Source organism: Plectropomus leopardus, chromosome 13, assembly GCF_026936395.1.
Source record: "Plectropomus leopardus strain MGB_pleo_1.0 chromosome 13, ASM2693639v1, whole genome shotgun sequence".
NCBI lineage: Eukaryota > Metazoa > Chordata > Actinopteri > Perciformes > Serranidae > Plectropomus > Plectropomus leopardus.
In genome coordinates this window covers 315,001-332,500 of record NC_142188.1, presented here as the reverse complement: position 1 = coordinate 332,500, position 17,500 = coordinate 315,001, and the positions used below count along the sequence as shown (strand labels likewise).

Genomic DNA, 17,500 nt, shown 5'->3' with positions numbered 1-17,500 from the left:
GTCGCCTCACCTGCAGAGAGACGGCGCAGAGACTCAGAGACTCGGAGAGACGGTGCAGAGACTCACAGAGACAACACAGACACGCAGAGACTCAGAGAGACAGACAACAAAGAGTCTTGTAGAGACTTTATAGGACTATGTGAGACTCTGAGAGACTGTAGGGGACTCTGCTGGACTGTGCTGGACTCTGACCTGTGGTGGGGTTGACCTCAAACACTCCCAGGTAAGCATCGGCTACAAACAGAGTCCCGTTGGGTCCAACTCTGATCCCCAGAGGTCTCCCACAGCTGGACTCGTCGTCTCTGGAGCCTGCAGGAGACACACACACACACACACACACACACACACGTGCACACACACACACACACACGTGCACACACACACACACACACACACACACACACACACACACACACACACACACACACACACACACACACACACACACACACACACACACACACACACACACACACACACACACACACACACACACACACACACATGCACACACACACACACACACACACACACACACACACACACACACACACACACACACACACACACACCCGCACACACACACACACACACACACACACACACACACACACATACGTGCACACACATACACACAAACACACACACTCGAATAATTAATAATTCTTTTTTATATTTCTATGTTTATTATTTCTATATTTCTATTTTTATTATTTATTATTTATATGTTAATCATTTGTTTTTTTTATATATTTATTATTTATATATGTTTATTATTTATTATTTATATATTTTGACATTTGACGCAGATGAAATAAAATCAAGAATCTGCATTAAACTTGAATCAATCATTCAGTGTCTCACTTTTTAAAGTTTTCCTGCAGCGACCAAACGGAGGATCCTCCTAACCGCCAAAATAAGATCCTCCTAACCGCCAAAATAAGATCCTCCTAACCGCCAAAATAAGATCCTCCTAACCGCCAAAATAAGATCCTCCTAACCGCCAAAATAAGATCCTCCTAACCGCCTGACTGAACGCTGTGTTCCTCCTCAGTGTGAGTCTGTCTTTGACCCGAGTGTCTTTGACCCGAGTGTCTTTGACCCGAGTGTCTTTGACCCGAGTGTCTTTGACCCGAGTGTCTTTGACCCGAGTGTCTTTGACCCGAGTGTCTTTGACCCGAGTGTTGAATGTGTGTGTTTGGCGTTTGAGCGAGGACACGGTGGAGAGGACACGGTGGAGAGGACACGGTGGAGAGGACACGGTGGACAGGACGTCTCAGAGTGTCTGCTGGTCTCTGACTGACTCTCTGGCTGCTGCAGAAATGTCAGACTGAACACACCAGCAGGTCAAAGGTCAGCGCCCTGCTCAAAGGGACCACTGACTGAACCCACGGACATTACTCACCAAAACTGAACTAAACTAAACTAAACTAAACTAAACTAAACTAAACTAAACTAAACAGAACTAAACTAAACTAAACTAAACTAAACTAAACTGAACTAAACTAAACTAAACTAAACTAAACAGAACTAAACAGAACTAAACTAAACTAAACTAAACTAAACTAAACTGAACTAAACTGAACTGAACTTAAACTAAACTAAACTAAACTAAACTAAACTAAACTAAACTAAACTAAACTAAACAGAACTAAACTAAACTGAACTAAACTAAACTAAACTAAACTGAACTAAACTGAATTGAACTTAAACTAAACTAAACTAAACTAAACTAAACTAAACTAAACAGAACTAAACTGAACTAAACTAAACTAAACTGAACTAAACTGAATTGAACTTAAACTAAACTAAACTAAACTAAACTTAAACTAAACTGAACAGAACTAAACTAAACTAAACTAAACTTAAACTAAACTAAACTTAAACTAAGCTAAACTGAACTAAACTAAACTGAACTTAAACTAAACTAAACTGAGCAGAACTAAACTAAACTAAACTAAACTAAACTTAAACTAAACTGAACAGAACTAAACTAAACTAAACTAAACTAAACAGAACTAAACTAAACTGAACTAAACTAAACTAAACTAAACTGAACTAAACTGAATTGAACTTAAACTAAACTAAACTAAACTAAACTTAAACTAAACTGAACAGAACTAAACTAAACTAAACTTAAACTAAACTAAACTAAACTTAAACTAAGCTAAACTGAACTAAACTAAACTGAACTTAAACTAAACTAAACTGAGCAGAACTAAACTAAACTAATCTAAACTAAACTTAAACTAAACTGAACAGAACTAAACTAAACTAAACTAAACTAAACTGAACTTAAACTAAACTAAACTGAACTGAACTAAACTTAAACTAAACTAAACAGAACAGAACAGAACAGAACAGAACTAAACTGAACTTGAACTAAACTAAACTAAACTGAACTGAACTTAAACCAAACTTAAACTAAACTGAACTTAAACTAAACTAAACTGAACAGAACTAAACTAAACTGAATTAAACTAAACTGAACTAAACTGAATTGAACTTAAACCAAACTAAACTAAACTAAACTTAAACTAAACTGAACAGAACTAAACTAAACTAAACTAAACTGAACTTAAACTAAACTGAACTAAACTAAACTGAACTTAAAATAAACTAAGCTGAACAGAACTAAACTAAACTGAACTAAACTAAACTTAAACTAAACTAAACTTAAACTAAACTGAACAGAAGTAAACTAAACTAAACTGAACTAAACTAAACTGAACTAAACTAAACTGAACTTAAACTAAACTAAACTAAACTAAACTGAACTAAACTGAACTGAACTTAAACTAAACTAAACTAAACTGAACTAAACTGAACTTAAACTAAACTAAACTAAACTGGACAGTACTAAACTAAACTGAACTAAACTGAACTAAACTAAACTAAACTGAACTAAACTGAACTAAACTAAATGAAACTGAACTGAACTTAAACTAAACTAAACTGAACAGAACTAAACTAAACTGAATTACACTGAACTTAAACTAAACCGAACTAAACTAAATGAAACTGAACTAAACTAAACTAAACTAAACTGAACAGAACTAAACTAAACTAAACTGAACTGAACTAAACTAAACTGAACTTAAACTGAACTAAACTAAACTAAACTGAACTTAAACTAAACTAAACTGAGCAGAACTAAACTAAACTAAACTAAACTTAAACTAAACTGAACAGAACTAAACTAAACTAAACTAAACTGAACTTAAACTAAACTAAACTGAACTGAACTAAACTTAAACTAAACTAAACAGAACAGAACAGAACAGAACTAAACTAAACTGAACTTGAACTAAACTAAACTGAACTTAAACTGAACTAAACTGAACTAAACTAAACTAAACTGAACTTAAACTAAACTAAACTGAGCAGAACTAAACTAAACTAAACTAAACTTAAACTAAACTGAACAGAACTAAACTAAACTAAACTAAACTGAACTTAAACTAAACTAAACTGAACTGAACTAAACTTAAACTAAACTAAACAGAACAGAACAGAACAGAACTAAACTAAACTGAACTTGAACTAAACTAAACTGAACTTAAACTGAACTAAACTGAACTAAACTAAACTAAACTGAACTTAAACTAAACTAAACTGAGCAGAACTAAACTAAACTAAACTAAACTTAAACTAAACTGAACAGAACTAAACTAAACTAAACTAAACTAAACTGAACTTAAACTAAACTGAACTGAACTAAACTTAAACTAAACTAAACAGAACAGAACTAAACTAAACTGAACTTGAACTAAACTAAACTAAACTGAACTTAAACCAAACTAAACTAAACTGAACTTAAACTAAACTAAACTGAACAGAACTAAACTAAACTGAATTAAACTAAACTGAACTAAACTGAATTGAACTTAAACCAAACTAAACTAAACTAAACTTAAACTAAACTGAACAGAACTAAACTAAACTAAACTAAACTGAACTTAAACTAAACTGAACTAAACTAAACTGAACTTAAAATAAACTAAACTGAACAGAACTAAACTAAACTGAACTAAACTAAACTTAAACTAAACTAAACTTAAACTAAACTGAACAGAAGTAAACTAAACTAAACTGAACTAAACTAAACTGAACTTAAACTAAACTAAACTAAACTGAACTAAACTGAACTGAACTTAAACTAAACTAAACTAAACTAAACTGAACTAAACTGAACTTAAACTAAACTAAACTAAACTAAACAGAACTAAACTAAACTGAACTAAACTGAACTAAACTAAACTAAACTGAACTAAACTGAACTAAACTAAATGAAACTGAACTGAACTTAAACTAAACTAAACTGAACAGAACTAAACTAAACTGAACTAAACTGAACTTAAACTAAACCGAACTAAACTGGACAGTACTAAACTAAACTGAACTAAACTAAACTAAACTAAACTAAACTAAACTGAACAGAACTAAACTAAACTAAACTAAACTAAACTGAACTGAACTAAACTAAACTGAACTTAAACTGAACTAAACTGAACTAAACTAAACTAAACTGAACTTAAACTGAACTAAACTAAACTGAACTAAACTAAACTAAACTAAACTAAACTGAACTGAACAGAACAGAACAGAACTAAACTAAACTAAATTAAACTGAACTTAAACTAAACTGAACAGAACTAAACTAAACTAAACTAAACTAAACTAAACTAAACTAAATTAAACTGAACTTAAACTAAACTAAACTGAACTACACTGAACTTAAACTAAACTGGACTAAACTAAACGAAACTGAACTAAACTAAACTAAACTAAACTAAACTAAACTGAACTAAACTAAACTAAACTAAACTAAACTGAACTGAACTGAACTAAACTGAACTTAAACTAAACTGAACTAAACTAAACTAAACTGAACTTAAACTGAACTAAACTAAACTAAACTAAACTAAACTAAACTAAACTGAACAGAACTAAACTAAATTAAACTGAACTTAAACTAAACTGAACAGAACTAAACTAAACTAAACTAAACTGAACTTAAACTAAACTGAACTAAACTAAACTGAACTTAAACTAAACTAAACTAAACTAAACTAAACTGAACTAAACTTAAACTTAAACTAAACTAAACTAAACTAAACTGAACTGAACTAAACTTAAACTAAACTAAACAGAACAGAACTAAACTAAACTGAACTTGAACTAAACTAAACTAAACTGAACTGAACTTAAACCAAACTAAACTAAACTGAACTTAAACTAAACTAAACTGAACAGAACTAAACTAAACTGAATTAAACTAAACTGAACTAAACTGAATTGAACTTAAACCAAACTAAACTAAACTAAACTTAAACTAAACTGAACAGAACTAAACTAAACTAAACTGAACTTAAACTAAACTAAACTGAACTAAACTAAACTGAACTTAAAATAAACTAAACTAAACAGAACTAAACTAAACTGAACTAAACTAAACTAAACTAAACTAAACTAAACTGAACTAAACTGAATTGAACTTAAACTAAACTAAACTAAACTAAACAGAACTAAACTAAACTGAACTAAACTAAACTAAACTAAACTGAACTAAACTTAAACTAAACTGAACAGAACTAAACTAAACTAAACTTAAACTAAACTAAACTAAACTTAAACTAAGCTAAACTGAACTAAACTAAACTGAACTTAAACTAAACTAAACTGAACAGAACTAAACTAAACTGAATTAAACTAAACTGAACTAAACTGAATTGAACTTAAACCAAACTAAACTAAACTAAACTTAAACTAAACTGAACAGAACTAAACTAAACTAAACTGAACTTAAACTAAACTAAACTGAACTAAACTAAACTGAACTTAAAATAAACTAAACTGAACAGAACTAAACTAAACTGAACTAAACTAAACTAAACTGAACTTAAACTAAACTAAACTAAACTAAACTGAACAGAACTAAACTAAACTAAACTAAACTTAAACTAAACTAAACTTAAACTAAACTGAACAGAAGTAAACTAAACTAAACTAAACTGAACTTAAACTAAACTAAACTGAACTAAACTAAACTGAACTTAAACTAAACTAAACTGAACTAAACTAAACTAAACTGAACTAAACTGAACTGAACTTAAACTAAACTAAACTAAACTGAACTAAACTGAACTTAAACTAAACTAAACTAAACTGGACAGTACTAAACTAAACTGAACTAAACTGAACTAAACTAAACTAAACTAAACTAAACTGAACAGAACTAAACTAAACTAAACTAAACTGAACTTAAACTAAACTAAACTTAAACTAAACTGAACAGAAGTAAACTAAACTAAACTAAACTGAACTTAAACTAAACTAAACTGAACTAAACTAAACTGAACTTAAACTAAACTAAACTGAACTAAACTAAACTAAACTAAACTGAACTAAACTGAACTGAACTTAAACTAAACTAAACTAAATGAAACTAAACTGAACTTAAACTAAACTAAACTGAACAGTACTAAACTAAACTGAACTAAACTGAACTAAACTAAACTAAACTGAACTAAACTAAATGAAACTAAACTGAACTTAAACTAAACTAAACTGAACAGAACTAAACTAAACTGAATTACACTGAACTTAAACTAAACCGAACTAAACTAAATGAAACTGAACTAAAATAAACTAAACTAAACTAAACTGAACAGAACTAAACTAAACTAAACTAAACTGAACTGAACTAAACTAAACTGAACTAAACTAAACTGAACTTAAACTAAACTAAACTGAACTAAACTAAACTAAACTGAACTTAAACTGAACTAAACTAAACTAAACTAAACTAAACTGAACAGAACTAAACTAAACTAAACTAAACTGAACTGAACTGAACTAAACTAAACTGAACTTAAACTAAACTGAACTAAACTAAACTAAACTGAACTTAAACTGAACTAAACTAAACTAAACTGAACAGAACAGAACAGAACTAAACTAAATTAAACTGAACTTAAACTAAACTGAACAGAACTAAACTAAACTGAATTAAACTGAACTTAAACTAAACTGAACAGAACTAAACTAAACTAAACTAAACTAAACTGAACAGAACAGAACAGAACTAAACTAAACTAAATTAAACTGAACTTAAACTAAACTGAACAGAACTAAACTGAACAGAACTAAACTAAACTAAACTAAACTAAACTAAACTAAACTAAATTAAACTGAACTTAAACTAAACTAAACTGAACTACACTGAACTTAAACTAAACCGGACTAAACTAAACGAAACTGAACTAAACTGTACTAAACTAAACTAAACTAAACTGAACTAAACTAAACTAAACTAAACTAAACTAAACTAAACTAAACTAAACTAAACTAAACTAAACTGAACTGAACTGAACTAAACTGAACTTAAACTAAACTGAACTAAACTAAACTAAACTGAACTTAAACTGAACTAAACTAAACTAAACTAAACTAAACTGAACAGAACAGAACAGAACTAAACTAAACTAAACTAAACTAAATTAAACTGAACTTAAACTAAACTGAACAGAACTAAACTAAACTAAATTAAACTGAACTTAAACTAAACTGAACAGAACTAAACTAAACTAAACTAAACTAAACTGAACTACACTGAACTTAAACTAAACCGGACTAAACTAAACTAAACGAAACTGAACTAAACTAAACTAAACTAAACTAAACTAAACTGAACAGAACTAAACTAAACTGAACTTAAACTAAACTAAACTGAACTAAACTAAACTGAACTGAACAGAACTAAACTGAAATAAACTGAACTAAACTAAACTAAACTAAACTGAACTTAAACTAAACTAAACTGAACTAAACTAAACTAAACTGAACTAAACTGAACTTAAACTAACCTAAACTGAACTAAACAAAAAAACCTACATCATATAAAAACTAAACTAAACTAAACTAAACTAAACTAAACTAAACTAAACTAAAAAAATCACGTAAAATTAAACTAAATAAAAACTAAATTAATCTAAACGAGAACTAAACCGGGCGTAAAACTAAATCAAATAAAAACTAAAATAAATAAAAACTAAATTAAACTAAACTTACTAAAAACAAAACTAAATTACATCAAAAGAAAAAAACTTAATTTAATAACAAAAGTAATCTAAGCTAAAAAAAACAAGAACTAAACAGGGCGTGAGGTTTTCTCACCGCAGGGCGGCGTCCCGAGTCTCGTCACGGTGAGAATCCGGCGACCGACCAGCTTCACGATCCTCCCATCAGCTGTTCCAGTAAACAGGACATCTGTGGACAGACGGGACAGCTCTCAGTCGTCATCATGGTCTTCATCCGCAGCTGCAAAAACTGAATGAGGACTGAGACTCACCTCCAATGTTGGCGATGGACTCTGGTCCCAGGATCTGGTCCTCAAAGAGTCTCTGGGCGTCTCGCAGCTTCAGGTTCGGCTCCCAGCAGCCCTTCATCAGCGGAGGCTCCTTCAGGCTGCAGAACGCCACAACGACCACAACAACCACGACAACAACAACAACCACAACAACAACCACAACGACCACGACAACCACAACAACAACCACAACGTCCACGACAACCACAACAACGACCACAACAACCACAACAACAACAACCACAACAACGACCACGACAACCACAACAACGACCACGACAACCACAACAACAACAACCACAACAACACAAACGACCACAACAACAACAACAACCACAACAACAACGACCACGACAACCACAACAACAACAACGACCACGACAACCACGACAACCACAACGACCACAACAACCACAACAACAACAACAACCACAACAACGACCACGACAACCACAACAACAACAACAACAACAACAACCACAATGATCACGACAACCACAACATCAACCACAACGACCACGACAACCACAACAACAACCACAATGACCACGGCAACCACAACAACAACAACCACAACGTCCACGACAACCACAACAACAACGACCACAACAACCACAACAACAACAATGACCACAACAACAACAACAACAACAACCACAACAACGACCACGACAACCACAACAACAACAACAACAACAACCACAACCACATCAACCACAACCACAACAACAACCACAACGACCACGGCAACCACAACAACAACAACCACAACGTCCACGATAACAACAACGACCACAACAACCACAACAACAACAACGACCACAACAACCACAACAACAACAACAACCACAACAACCACAACAACAACCACAACAACAACAACAACCACAACAACCACAACAACAACCACAACAACGACCACGACAACCACAACAACAACCACAACCACCACGACAACCACATCAACCACAACGACCACGACAACCACAACAACAACCACAACGACCACGGCAACCACAACAACAACCACAACGTCCACGACAACAACGACCACAACAACCACAACAACAACAACCACAACAACCACAACAACGACCACAACAACAACCACAACCACCACAACAACCACAACAACCACAACAACGACCACGACAACCACAACAACAACCACAACCACCACGACAACCACATCAACCACAACCACCACGACAACCACAACAACAACAACAACCGTTATTTATTTATTAAAAATCACCTGAAAAAGACACTTTGACACATTAACATGATGTCAGAGACAGAAATCAAAGTCAAAATAGCACATAAATAAATGTAAACATTTTACTTCTTCATTCACTGAAAACTGATTTTTGTCAAATTTATCAAAAATATTTTAGCTTTTTTTCTTTTCATCTAATTACCAACCTTAATCTAAAAAAAGGCTGTGATGTCACTCAAAATATCACAACTCATAAATGTGACTCTGATGAAATCCTTCAGTCCTAAAGTCCTCCGGCTCACCTGAAGACCTCCGGCTGAATCGGAGACTCCAGGATGAAGATGACCACCAGCAGAGGAAGAAGCAGGACGCCGCCCAGAGACAGCAGAGTCACCTGGAACACCTTCCCACTGTACGTCCTGACACAGGACAGAGGACACACACAGGACAGACACAGGACAGAGGACACACACAGGACAGACAGAGGACACACACAGGACAGGGACACATACAGGACAGAAGACAGACACACAGGACACACAGGACACACACACACACACACTCTCTTAAATCAGCACTTGTGTTGTGTTCAGTAAAGCTGCAAATCAGACGCTTTATTTTATTTTATTTTATTTTATTTTCGACTCACTTTAAATGAGACGCAGAAAAAGAGATTTTTGACCCGTTCATCCAAAACCAGCTTTTCAAGGATTGCTGGAAATTCGACAATTCAACAGTAATTTCTATTTTGTTTTTTGTGGTTTTTTTACAGTTTCCGGCTGTGATGAATGGGGTCATTTTGGGGATTTTTTATACCACCCAATATTAAAAAACAAAAAAGAAAAGTGCCATGGTGAATAAACCGTAATGTTTCTGGCTGTGAAGAATTTATGTCACATTGAAAGAAATTATTTTTAAAAATGTTTCTCTGAAAATTCACCAAAAATGTTCAAAGGCAATAAAAAAGTTTAAATGTTTTACTTTAAAAATCGATATTACACTTTAATTAAAATTACATAAATAAACACTAAATCCAACCAATCACAGCTGACTGCCGCCCCCATAAATAACGAACAGTCCCTAATGATGAAACCGGAAGTCTGAGTCTGATCACTCTCTGTTCGCTTTAACCGTTGAAACGGAACCGCTTCCGGTTAGCTCATCGATAATCGATCGGCTGATCAGCTGCTGCCTCTGAGCTCGCGCCTACGGGGAAGGGACGGCACCGAAACCGGAACCGTTCCTGTCGGGGTTTTCCGGGCTGCGGGTCTGAGCGGTCTCGGTTCTTACCCGGATCCCTTGTACCGGCGCTCCGGCAGCTCGTCGGTGATGACCTGCGGCCGATGCACGCGCCGGAACCGGAGCCCCTCCGTCTCATTCATGCTGCACGCGGACGTCTCTCTCTGTTCGGATCAGTTCGGCTCGGCTCGGCTCAGTTCGGCTCGGTCGTCGGTGTGCAGCTGGTACAGCGGGAACAAACCCGGACTGAACAAACCCGGACTGAACCCTGCGACCATCCGACCCTGTTTACGCCTGACTCTGACTGCTTCCGCTCTGACGCTTCAAAATAAAACTACTTATGACGCCAATCGCGTCATCGACTTAGTTTCATTTTCAAGTCTCAAATAAAAATAAAATTAGTGATTAAAAAGAAAAGAGAACGAATGAAACAAAACGCTGTCGTTACATTAAAACATTATAGGATACAAAGTAAACTTGAAAAAATATATTTGGTCTTAGAAACACAAATTAATCGAAATAAGTTCAAACATCCAAAAACATCCTTTTCATCTCTGTGACATGAACAGATCCGCACTGCTGAGTAAGACATACGATTCTTGTCAATTCAAAAAAAAAAAGAAATGACTGAAACCAGCGTTTATTAATTAATTAACTTATTTATTTATTAAACCAAAAATTCAAAAGAAAAAAAAATCATCAATTTTTCTTTTTAATTTTTTTTTTAAATTAAAAACCCAGTAAATTAAACACATAACACAGCCACTTAAAGTGGTAAGCCCCTCCCCTTGTCCGTCCACTCTCAGGACACGTGGTTGTCCCCCGGCGTCCCCTGGGCGGAGACACAGCGGTGCTCTCGGAGGCTCCTCATGGCGGCGAAGCGGCGTGCGCAGGTGGAGCAGCTGAAGGGTTTGTGTCCCGAGTGAACCAGCTGGTGAGACTTGAGGTTGTTGTTCTGACTGAATCTCTTCCCGCAGACGCCGCACTCGAACGGCTTCTCGCCGCTGTGGACGCGTTTGTGTCTGACGAGGTTCTGCGACACGCTGAAGCTCTTCCCGCACACCTCGCACACGTACGGTTTCTCGCCGCTGTGCGTGCGCTGGTGCAGCTTGGCGCTCGCCTGCGTGGCGAAGCTTTTCTGACACAGAGCGCAGCTGAACGGCTTCCCCTCCAAGTGGCTGCGGCGGTGCGTCTTAAGGTAGCTCAGCGAGCTGTAGCTGCGGCTGCACACGTCGCAGGAGAACGCTTTGCCGGCGGCGTGCAGCTGCAGGTGAGTCTTCAGGATGCCGGCGCTGCTGAAGCTCTTCCCGCACTCGTGGCAGGTGTGAGGTCGCCGCTCACCGTGGGTCAGCCGGTGGCGTTTCAGTGACGTGGACGAGGAGAAGTGCTTGCCGCACTCGCCGCAGCTGTATGGTTTGATGCCGGCGTGGCTGCGCTCGTGCGCCAGCAGTGCGCTGTGCTGTCTGAAGCCCTTCCCGCAGGCGTTGCAGATGAACGCCCACTCGCTGCTGTGCACGGCGCCGTGCGCCTTCAAATGTCCCGCCTGCGTGAAGCTGCGGCCGCACACATCACAGCTGAATGCCCGGTGGCCCGAGTGGACGAGCTGGTGGCGCCGCAGGTTGGCTGCCACGCTGAAGCTGCGCCCGCAGGTGTCGCAGCTGAACGCCTTCTCTCCGGTGTGCACGCGGCGGTGCACAGCCAGGCTGCTCCTGCTGGAGAAGGCATTCCCGCACTGCTCGCAGGCGTGCGGCCGCTCGCCCGTGTGCGTCCGCAGGTGAGTGGTGAGGCCGCCGCGCTGGCTGAAGGACTTCCTGCAAACAGCGCAGGTGAACGGCCGCAGCCCTCCGTGGACGGTCAGCTGATGGACGTGGACACTGCGGCGTGTGGTGAAGCCTTTCTGACAGCGGGGACATCTGAAGGGTTTGTCCTCCAGGTGGACTCTGCGGTGTGCCGATAGGTAGCTGCGTTTGGAGAACGACTTCCCGCACGCCGCGCACCTGAAGTCGCCGTCTGCCTTCTGACAGGTGAGTCTGTGCTCTCGGAGGCAACATCTCGCTGCCATTGTCTCGCCGCAGGACGAACAGGTGGGCGGCTGACCACGGCGCCCCCAGCTGGCCGTCAGGTGCGTCCTGAGGTGGCTGCGGGTGGCAAACACCTTCCCGCAGTGTCGACAGCGGTGCGGCCGCTGACGCTCGTGCACGGCGAGCCGGTGAACCGTGACGCTGCTGCGGGCTGAGAAATGCTTCCCGCAGGTGGAGCAGCTGAAGCTCCGCCTACCGCCTGCCGCAGAAACCTGCTCCAAGTGGCTGCTCTCAGCTGAGGGAGCGTCTGATTGGTGGCTGAGCTCCTCCTGAGCGCCTCCTTCGGCTGCAGGAGGTGCAGAGTCCCGCTGAGGCTCGTCTGCAGAGAGGAGAGAGGTCAACACGGATGACCTGAAGGTCACATGATCACATGATGAGGGTCATCAGTCCTCACCGTTTCTGAGCTCCTCCTCCTCCTGCTGCTGCTCCTCCTCCTGCTGCTCCTCCTGCTGCTGCTCCTCCTGCTGCTGCTGCTGCTCCTCCTGCTGCTGCTCCTGCTCCTCCTGCTGCTGCTGCTCCTCCTGCTGCTGCTGCTCCTGCTCCTCCTGCTGCTTCTCCTGCTGCTTCTCCTGCTCCTCCTGCTGCTGCTGCTCCTGCTCCTCCTGCTCCTCCTTCTCCCGCTGCTTCTCCTGCTGCTTCTCCTGCTCCTCCTGCTGCTGCTGCTCCTGCTCCTCCTGCTCCTCCTTCTCCCGCTGCTTCTCCTGCTGCTTCTCCTGCTCCTCCTCCAGCAGCCTCCTCAGCGCCTGCAGGAGAGCCTCACAGAGCCTCCTCATCACAGACTCCAGCTCCTCCTGAAACACACACACACACACACACACACACACACACACACACACACACATTTTCTCGACACGTTTGAATCTGATTTCAGGTCGACATGAAACAAACAAAAACAAACAAACAAACAAACAAACAAACAAACAAACTAAAAGCTGAAGATGACGTCACATTTCTCTGTGACAGAGTACTGCGAATAATGAACATCATTTTATGAGTATTACTAATAATAATAAACACAATGTTACTACTACTAGTAGTTATAATACTGAAAATAACAATAGTACTTCTACTAATGATGATGACAATAATAATAATATTAATAATTACTGTAATAATAATAATAAACATCATTTTACTTCTACTGCTAATACTTCTAATAGTACCACTAATAATAATTTTACATAATTTAAAAACAAAATAAACATATAATATATATATATAACATATAATAATAACATAATTTTACTACTTTTACCAGTAGTACTGTGTGTGTGTGTGTATGTGTTTCTGTGTGTTTCTTCCTGTGTGCGTGTGTGTGTTTCTTCCTGTGTGCGTGTGTGTGTGTTTCTCCCTGTGTGCGTGTGTGTGTTTTCCCCCTCTGTGTGTATGTGTGTGTGTTTTCTCCCTCTCTGTGTGTGTATGTGTGTGTGTTTTCTTCCTCTGTGTGTATGTGTGTGTGTTTTCTCCCTCTGTGTGTGTGTGTGTGTGTGTGTTTTCTCTCTCTGTGTGTGTGTGTGTGTGTGTTTTTTCTCCCTCTGTGTGTGTGTTTCTGTGTGTTTCTCCCCGTGTGCGTGTGTGTGTGTGTTTTCTCCCTCTGTGTGTATGTGTGTGTGTGTTTTTTCTCCCTCTGTGTGTGTGTGTGTGTGTGTTTTTTCTCTCTCTGTGTGTGTGTGTGTGTGTGTTTTTTCTCCCTCTGTGTGTATGTGTGTGTGTTTTCTCCCTCTGTGTGTGTGTGTGTGTGTGTTTCTGTGTGTTTCTCCCCGTGTGTGTGTGTGTTTTCTCCCTCTGTGTGTATGTGTGTGTGTGTGTGTTTTTTCTCCCTCTCTGTCTGTGTGTGTGTGTGTTTTCTACCTCTGTGTGTTTGTGTGTGTGTGTGTTTTCTCTCTCTGTGTGTGTGTGTGTGTGTGTTTTCTCCCTGTGTGTGTGTGTGTGTGTGTTCTCTCTCTGTGTGTGTGTGTGTGTGTGTTTTCTCCCTCTGTGTGTGTGTGTGTGTGTTTTCTCCCTCTGTGTGTGTGTGTGTGTGTTTTTTCTCCCTCTGTGTGTGTGTGTGTTTTCTCCCTCTGTGTGTGTGTGTGTGTTTCTCCCTCTGTGTGTGTGTGTATGTTTCTCCCTCTGTGTGTTTGTGTGTGTGTGTGTGTTTTCTCCCTCTGTGTGTCTGTGTGTGTGTGTGTTTTCTCCCTCTGTGTGTGTGTGTGTGTGTGTGTTTTCTCCCTCTGTGTGTGTGTGTGTGTGTGTGTTTTCTCCCTCTGTGTGTGTGTGTGTGTGTGTGTGTGTGTGTGTTTTCTCCCTCTGTGTGTGTGTGTGTGTGTTTTCTCCCTCTGTGTGTGTGTGTGTGTGTTTTTTCTCCCTCTCTGTGTGTGTGTGTGTGTGTGTGTTTTCTCCCTCTGTCTGTGTGTATGTGTGTGTGTTTTTTTCCTGTGTGTGTGTGTATGTGTGTGTGTGTGTGTGTGTTTTCTCCCTGTGTGTGTGTGTGTGTGTGTGTTTTCTCCCTCTGTGTGTGTGTGTATGTTTTCTCCCTCTGTGTGTTTGTGTATGTGTGTGTGTTTTCTCCCTCTGTGTATGTGTGTGTGTTTTCTCCCTCTGTGTGTGTGTGTGTGTGTGTGTGTGTGTGTGTGTGTGTGTACCTGAGCCTCCTCCTCTTCTTCTTCGTGTGTCAGTGTGAGTGTGTTGCAGATGTCGCTGGTTGCCGTCAGCAGGAAGTCCTCCAGCAGCAGCTGCTCCACTCTGCGCCGCATCTTCTGTCTGTGTCACTTTAACTCTTTAACCGCCAAAACTACACACTCACACACACACACTCACACTCACACACACACACTCACACACTCCTCCTGTGAGCCGCCATCACGAGTCGGATCAGCTGAAGACGGCAGACGCGGAAAACACGCCCCCGGAAACACGTCACTGAGAAGGTGGCCACTAGAATAGTGCACTAGAATAAACAACAAATAAACATCCTAATGTTATATAAGTATTATAATTTAAATAAAACAATAAATAATCTCTTAAAGGGCTATGTTCAAAATGCTCGGGCGTCACGTGACTCACGGAGGCTTGGATACTTCCCGGAAGTGTCTGGCGGGCCGTTTGAACATGGATGTATAATGAGGAAGCCCCGCGGCTGTATCCAGACCTCATAATACATCCATGATGTATGTAACAAATCAACACAACAGAAAATACACACACTTAAACATGACATATTAAATTATTTGTCAGTGTTTTATTCTTTTTATGTAATTAATTCATTTGAATCTAAGCATCTATTATATGTTAATATTTATCTCCTTATAATCATAAAAAAACTCAAACATAACTGAAATAAAATACTTCAAATAACTAAAACAACCGATAAAAAATTATTTTATGCAGTCTCAATAAATACATTCTTTTAAATTTCAAATATCTGTTATGTGTTAACCTTTATGTATTTATAATGATAGTTAAAACAAAAATACACATTAAATATGAAAAGAAAAACAAACAAAAAAAATTAAAAATAAAAAAAAATCCATGTCATTACATAATTAAAGTACATATATTTAAACTGAAAAAAGCTACATTATAAAAATCTTTATGTACTTGTAACAATAACTGTAAGTACGTGAATTTGGAAAGAAAACTGATTGAAATAAAACAATTTTATACGTAAAAAATAAATCAAATAATTCATTGATATAAGTTTAAAATATCTGCAATTCACAAATTTTCATGTGTTTCTAACAATTATAAAATCAAAAGAAAAATCCAATAAAATAAAATTAAAAAATAATGAAAGAAAAGGATCACAAACTAAATACAATGTGATTTTACGGTTTCATCATTTTTATGTAATAAAGTAAGTTTGAGCATATGGAAAATAACAAATCCATAAATTATTTTTGTGTAAAAATAAAAATATACAATAAAATAAAATATATATAAAACAAAAATTTAAAAAATATATAAATTTAAGGAAAAGCTTTAAATATAACATTAAATATGAAATCCTCAGTCGAAGTTTAATCCTTTATGTAAATAAATTAAATGTCAGTAAATTATTTTCAGAAAAATCAAATGAAAATAAAATCATTGTGTTCCTGCAGCCATCTTTGTGTAAAACTTTATTGACATGTAAAAGAGACACAAAGACGCAGTTTGTGAGTGAAACTTTATTTCTCGACGTTTCTGTTTCACAGAGTTTCTCTTCCATCGAGATTTTTCATCTCTAAAATCACTTCATCTTGACAAAATATTCATCTGATTAATGAAAATCTGAAAATTAAAGGAAATCATCACGAATCATTCAAACTCCCTTCAGACGTTTCTGGTCTCAAATCTTCACTCGATTTTAAAAAATATTAAAATTCAGACTTCCTGTTGGCTTTAAAGGGTTAAAAAGGCATCATGTGACTGACTCTCAGGTGTGTTTTAAAACTCCGCCTCCAGCTCCACCTGAGGAACTGTGATGTCACCCGTACATCAGGCCCCACCCCCGCCTCACAGGAGGTCCCTCTTACTTCTTCTCTTCTCCTGTCTGCTTCCTGTAGCGCTTGTGGGCCTCCATGATCTCCTTGACGACGGACGGGTCATCTAGTGTCGATACGTCGCCAAAGT

General features: G+C 38.1%; 2 protein-coding genes across 2 annotated transcripts in view; both read right to left on the bottom strand.

The window, feature by feature from the left end:
- apmap (adipocyte plasma membrane associated protein) overlaps window positions 1-11,152 on the bottom strand; it is a 20,897-nt gene extending 9,745 nt beyond the window's left edge. Inside the window, exons 1-6 of the mRNA XM_088086927.1 lie at window positions 10,878-11,152; window positions 9,890-10,006; window positions 8,354-8,469; window positions 8,179-8,271; window positions 193-309; window positions 1-10 (exon numbers count right to left, since the gene is read on the bottom strand). The exon at window positions 1-10 is cut by the window's left edge and continues 165 nt beyond it. Of these exons, the coding sequence (XP_087943053.1) occupies window positions 1-10; window positions 193-309; window positions 8,179-8,271; window positions 8,354-8,469; window positions 9,890-10,006; window positions 10,878-10,969 (545 nt within the window). The 5' untranslated portion in view covers window positions 10,970-11,152. The remainder of the gene's footprint in view (window positions 11-192; window positions 310-8,178; window positions 8,272-8,353; window positions 8,470-9,889; window positions 10,007-10,877) is intronic.
- A 313-nt stretch (window positions 11,153-11,465) lies between these two features.
- LOC148187587 (uncharacterized) lies at window positions 11,466-15,814 on the bottom strand. Its single transcript, XM_088086907.1, has 3 exons — window positions 15,532-15,814; window positions 13,302-13,698; window positions 11,466-13,226 (listed from the first exon to the last, which is right to left on the bottom strand). Exons 1-3 carry the CDS (start codon window positions 15,640-15,642, stop codon window positions 11,629-11,631), a joined length of 2,106 nt encoding a protein of 701 aa, XP_087943033.1. The 5' UTR covers window positions 15,643-15,814; the 3' UTR covers window positions 11,466-11,628.
- Between the last annotated feature and the right edge of the window lie 1,686 nt (window positions 15,815-17,500).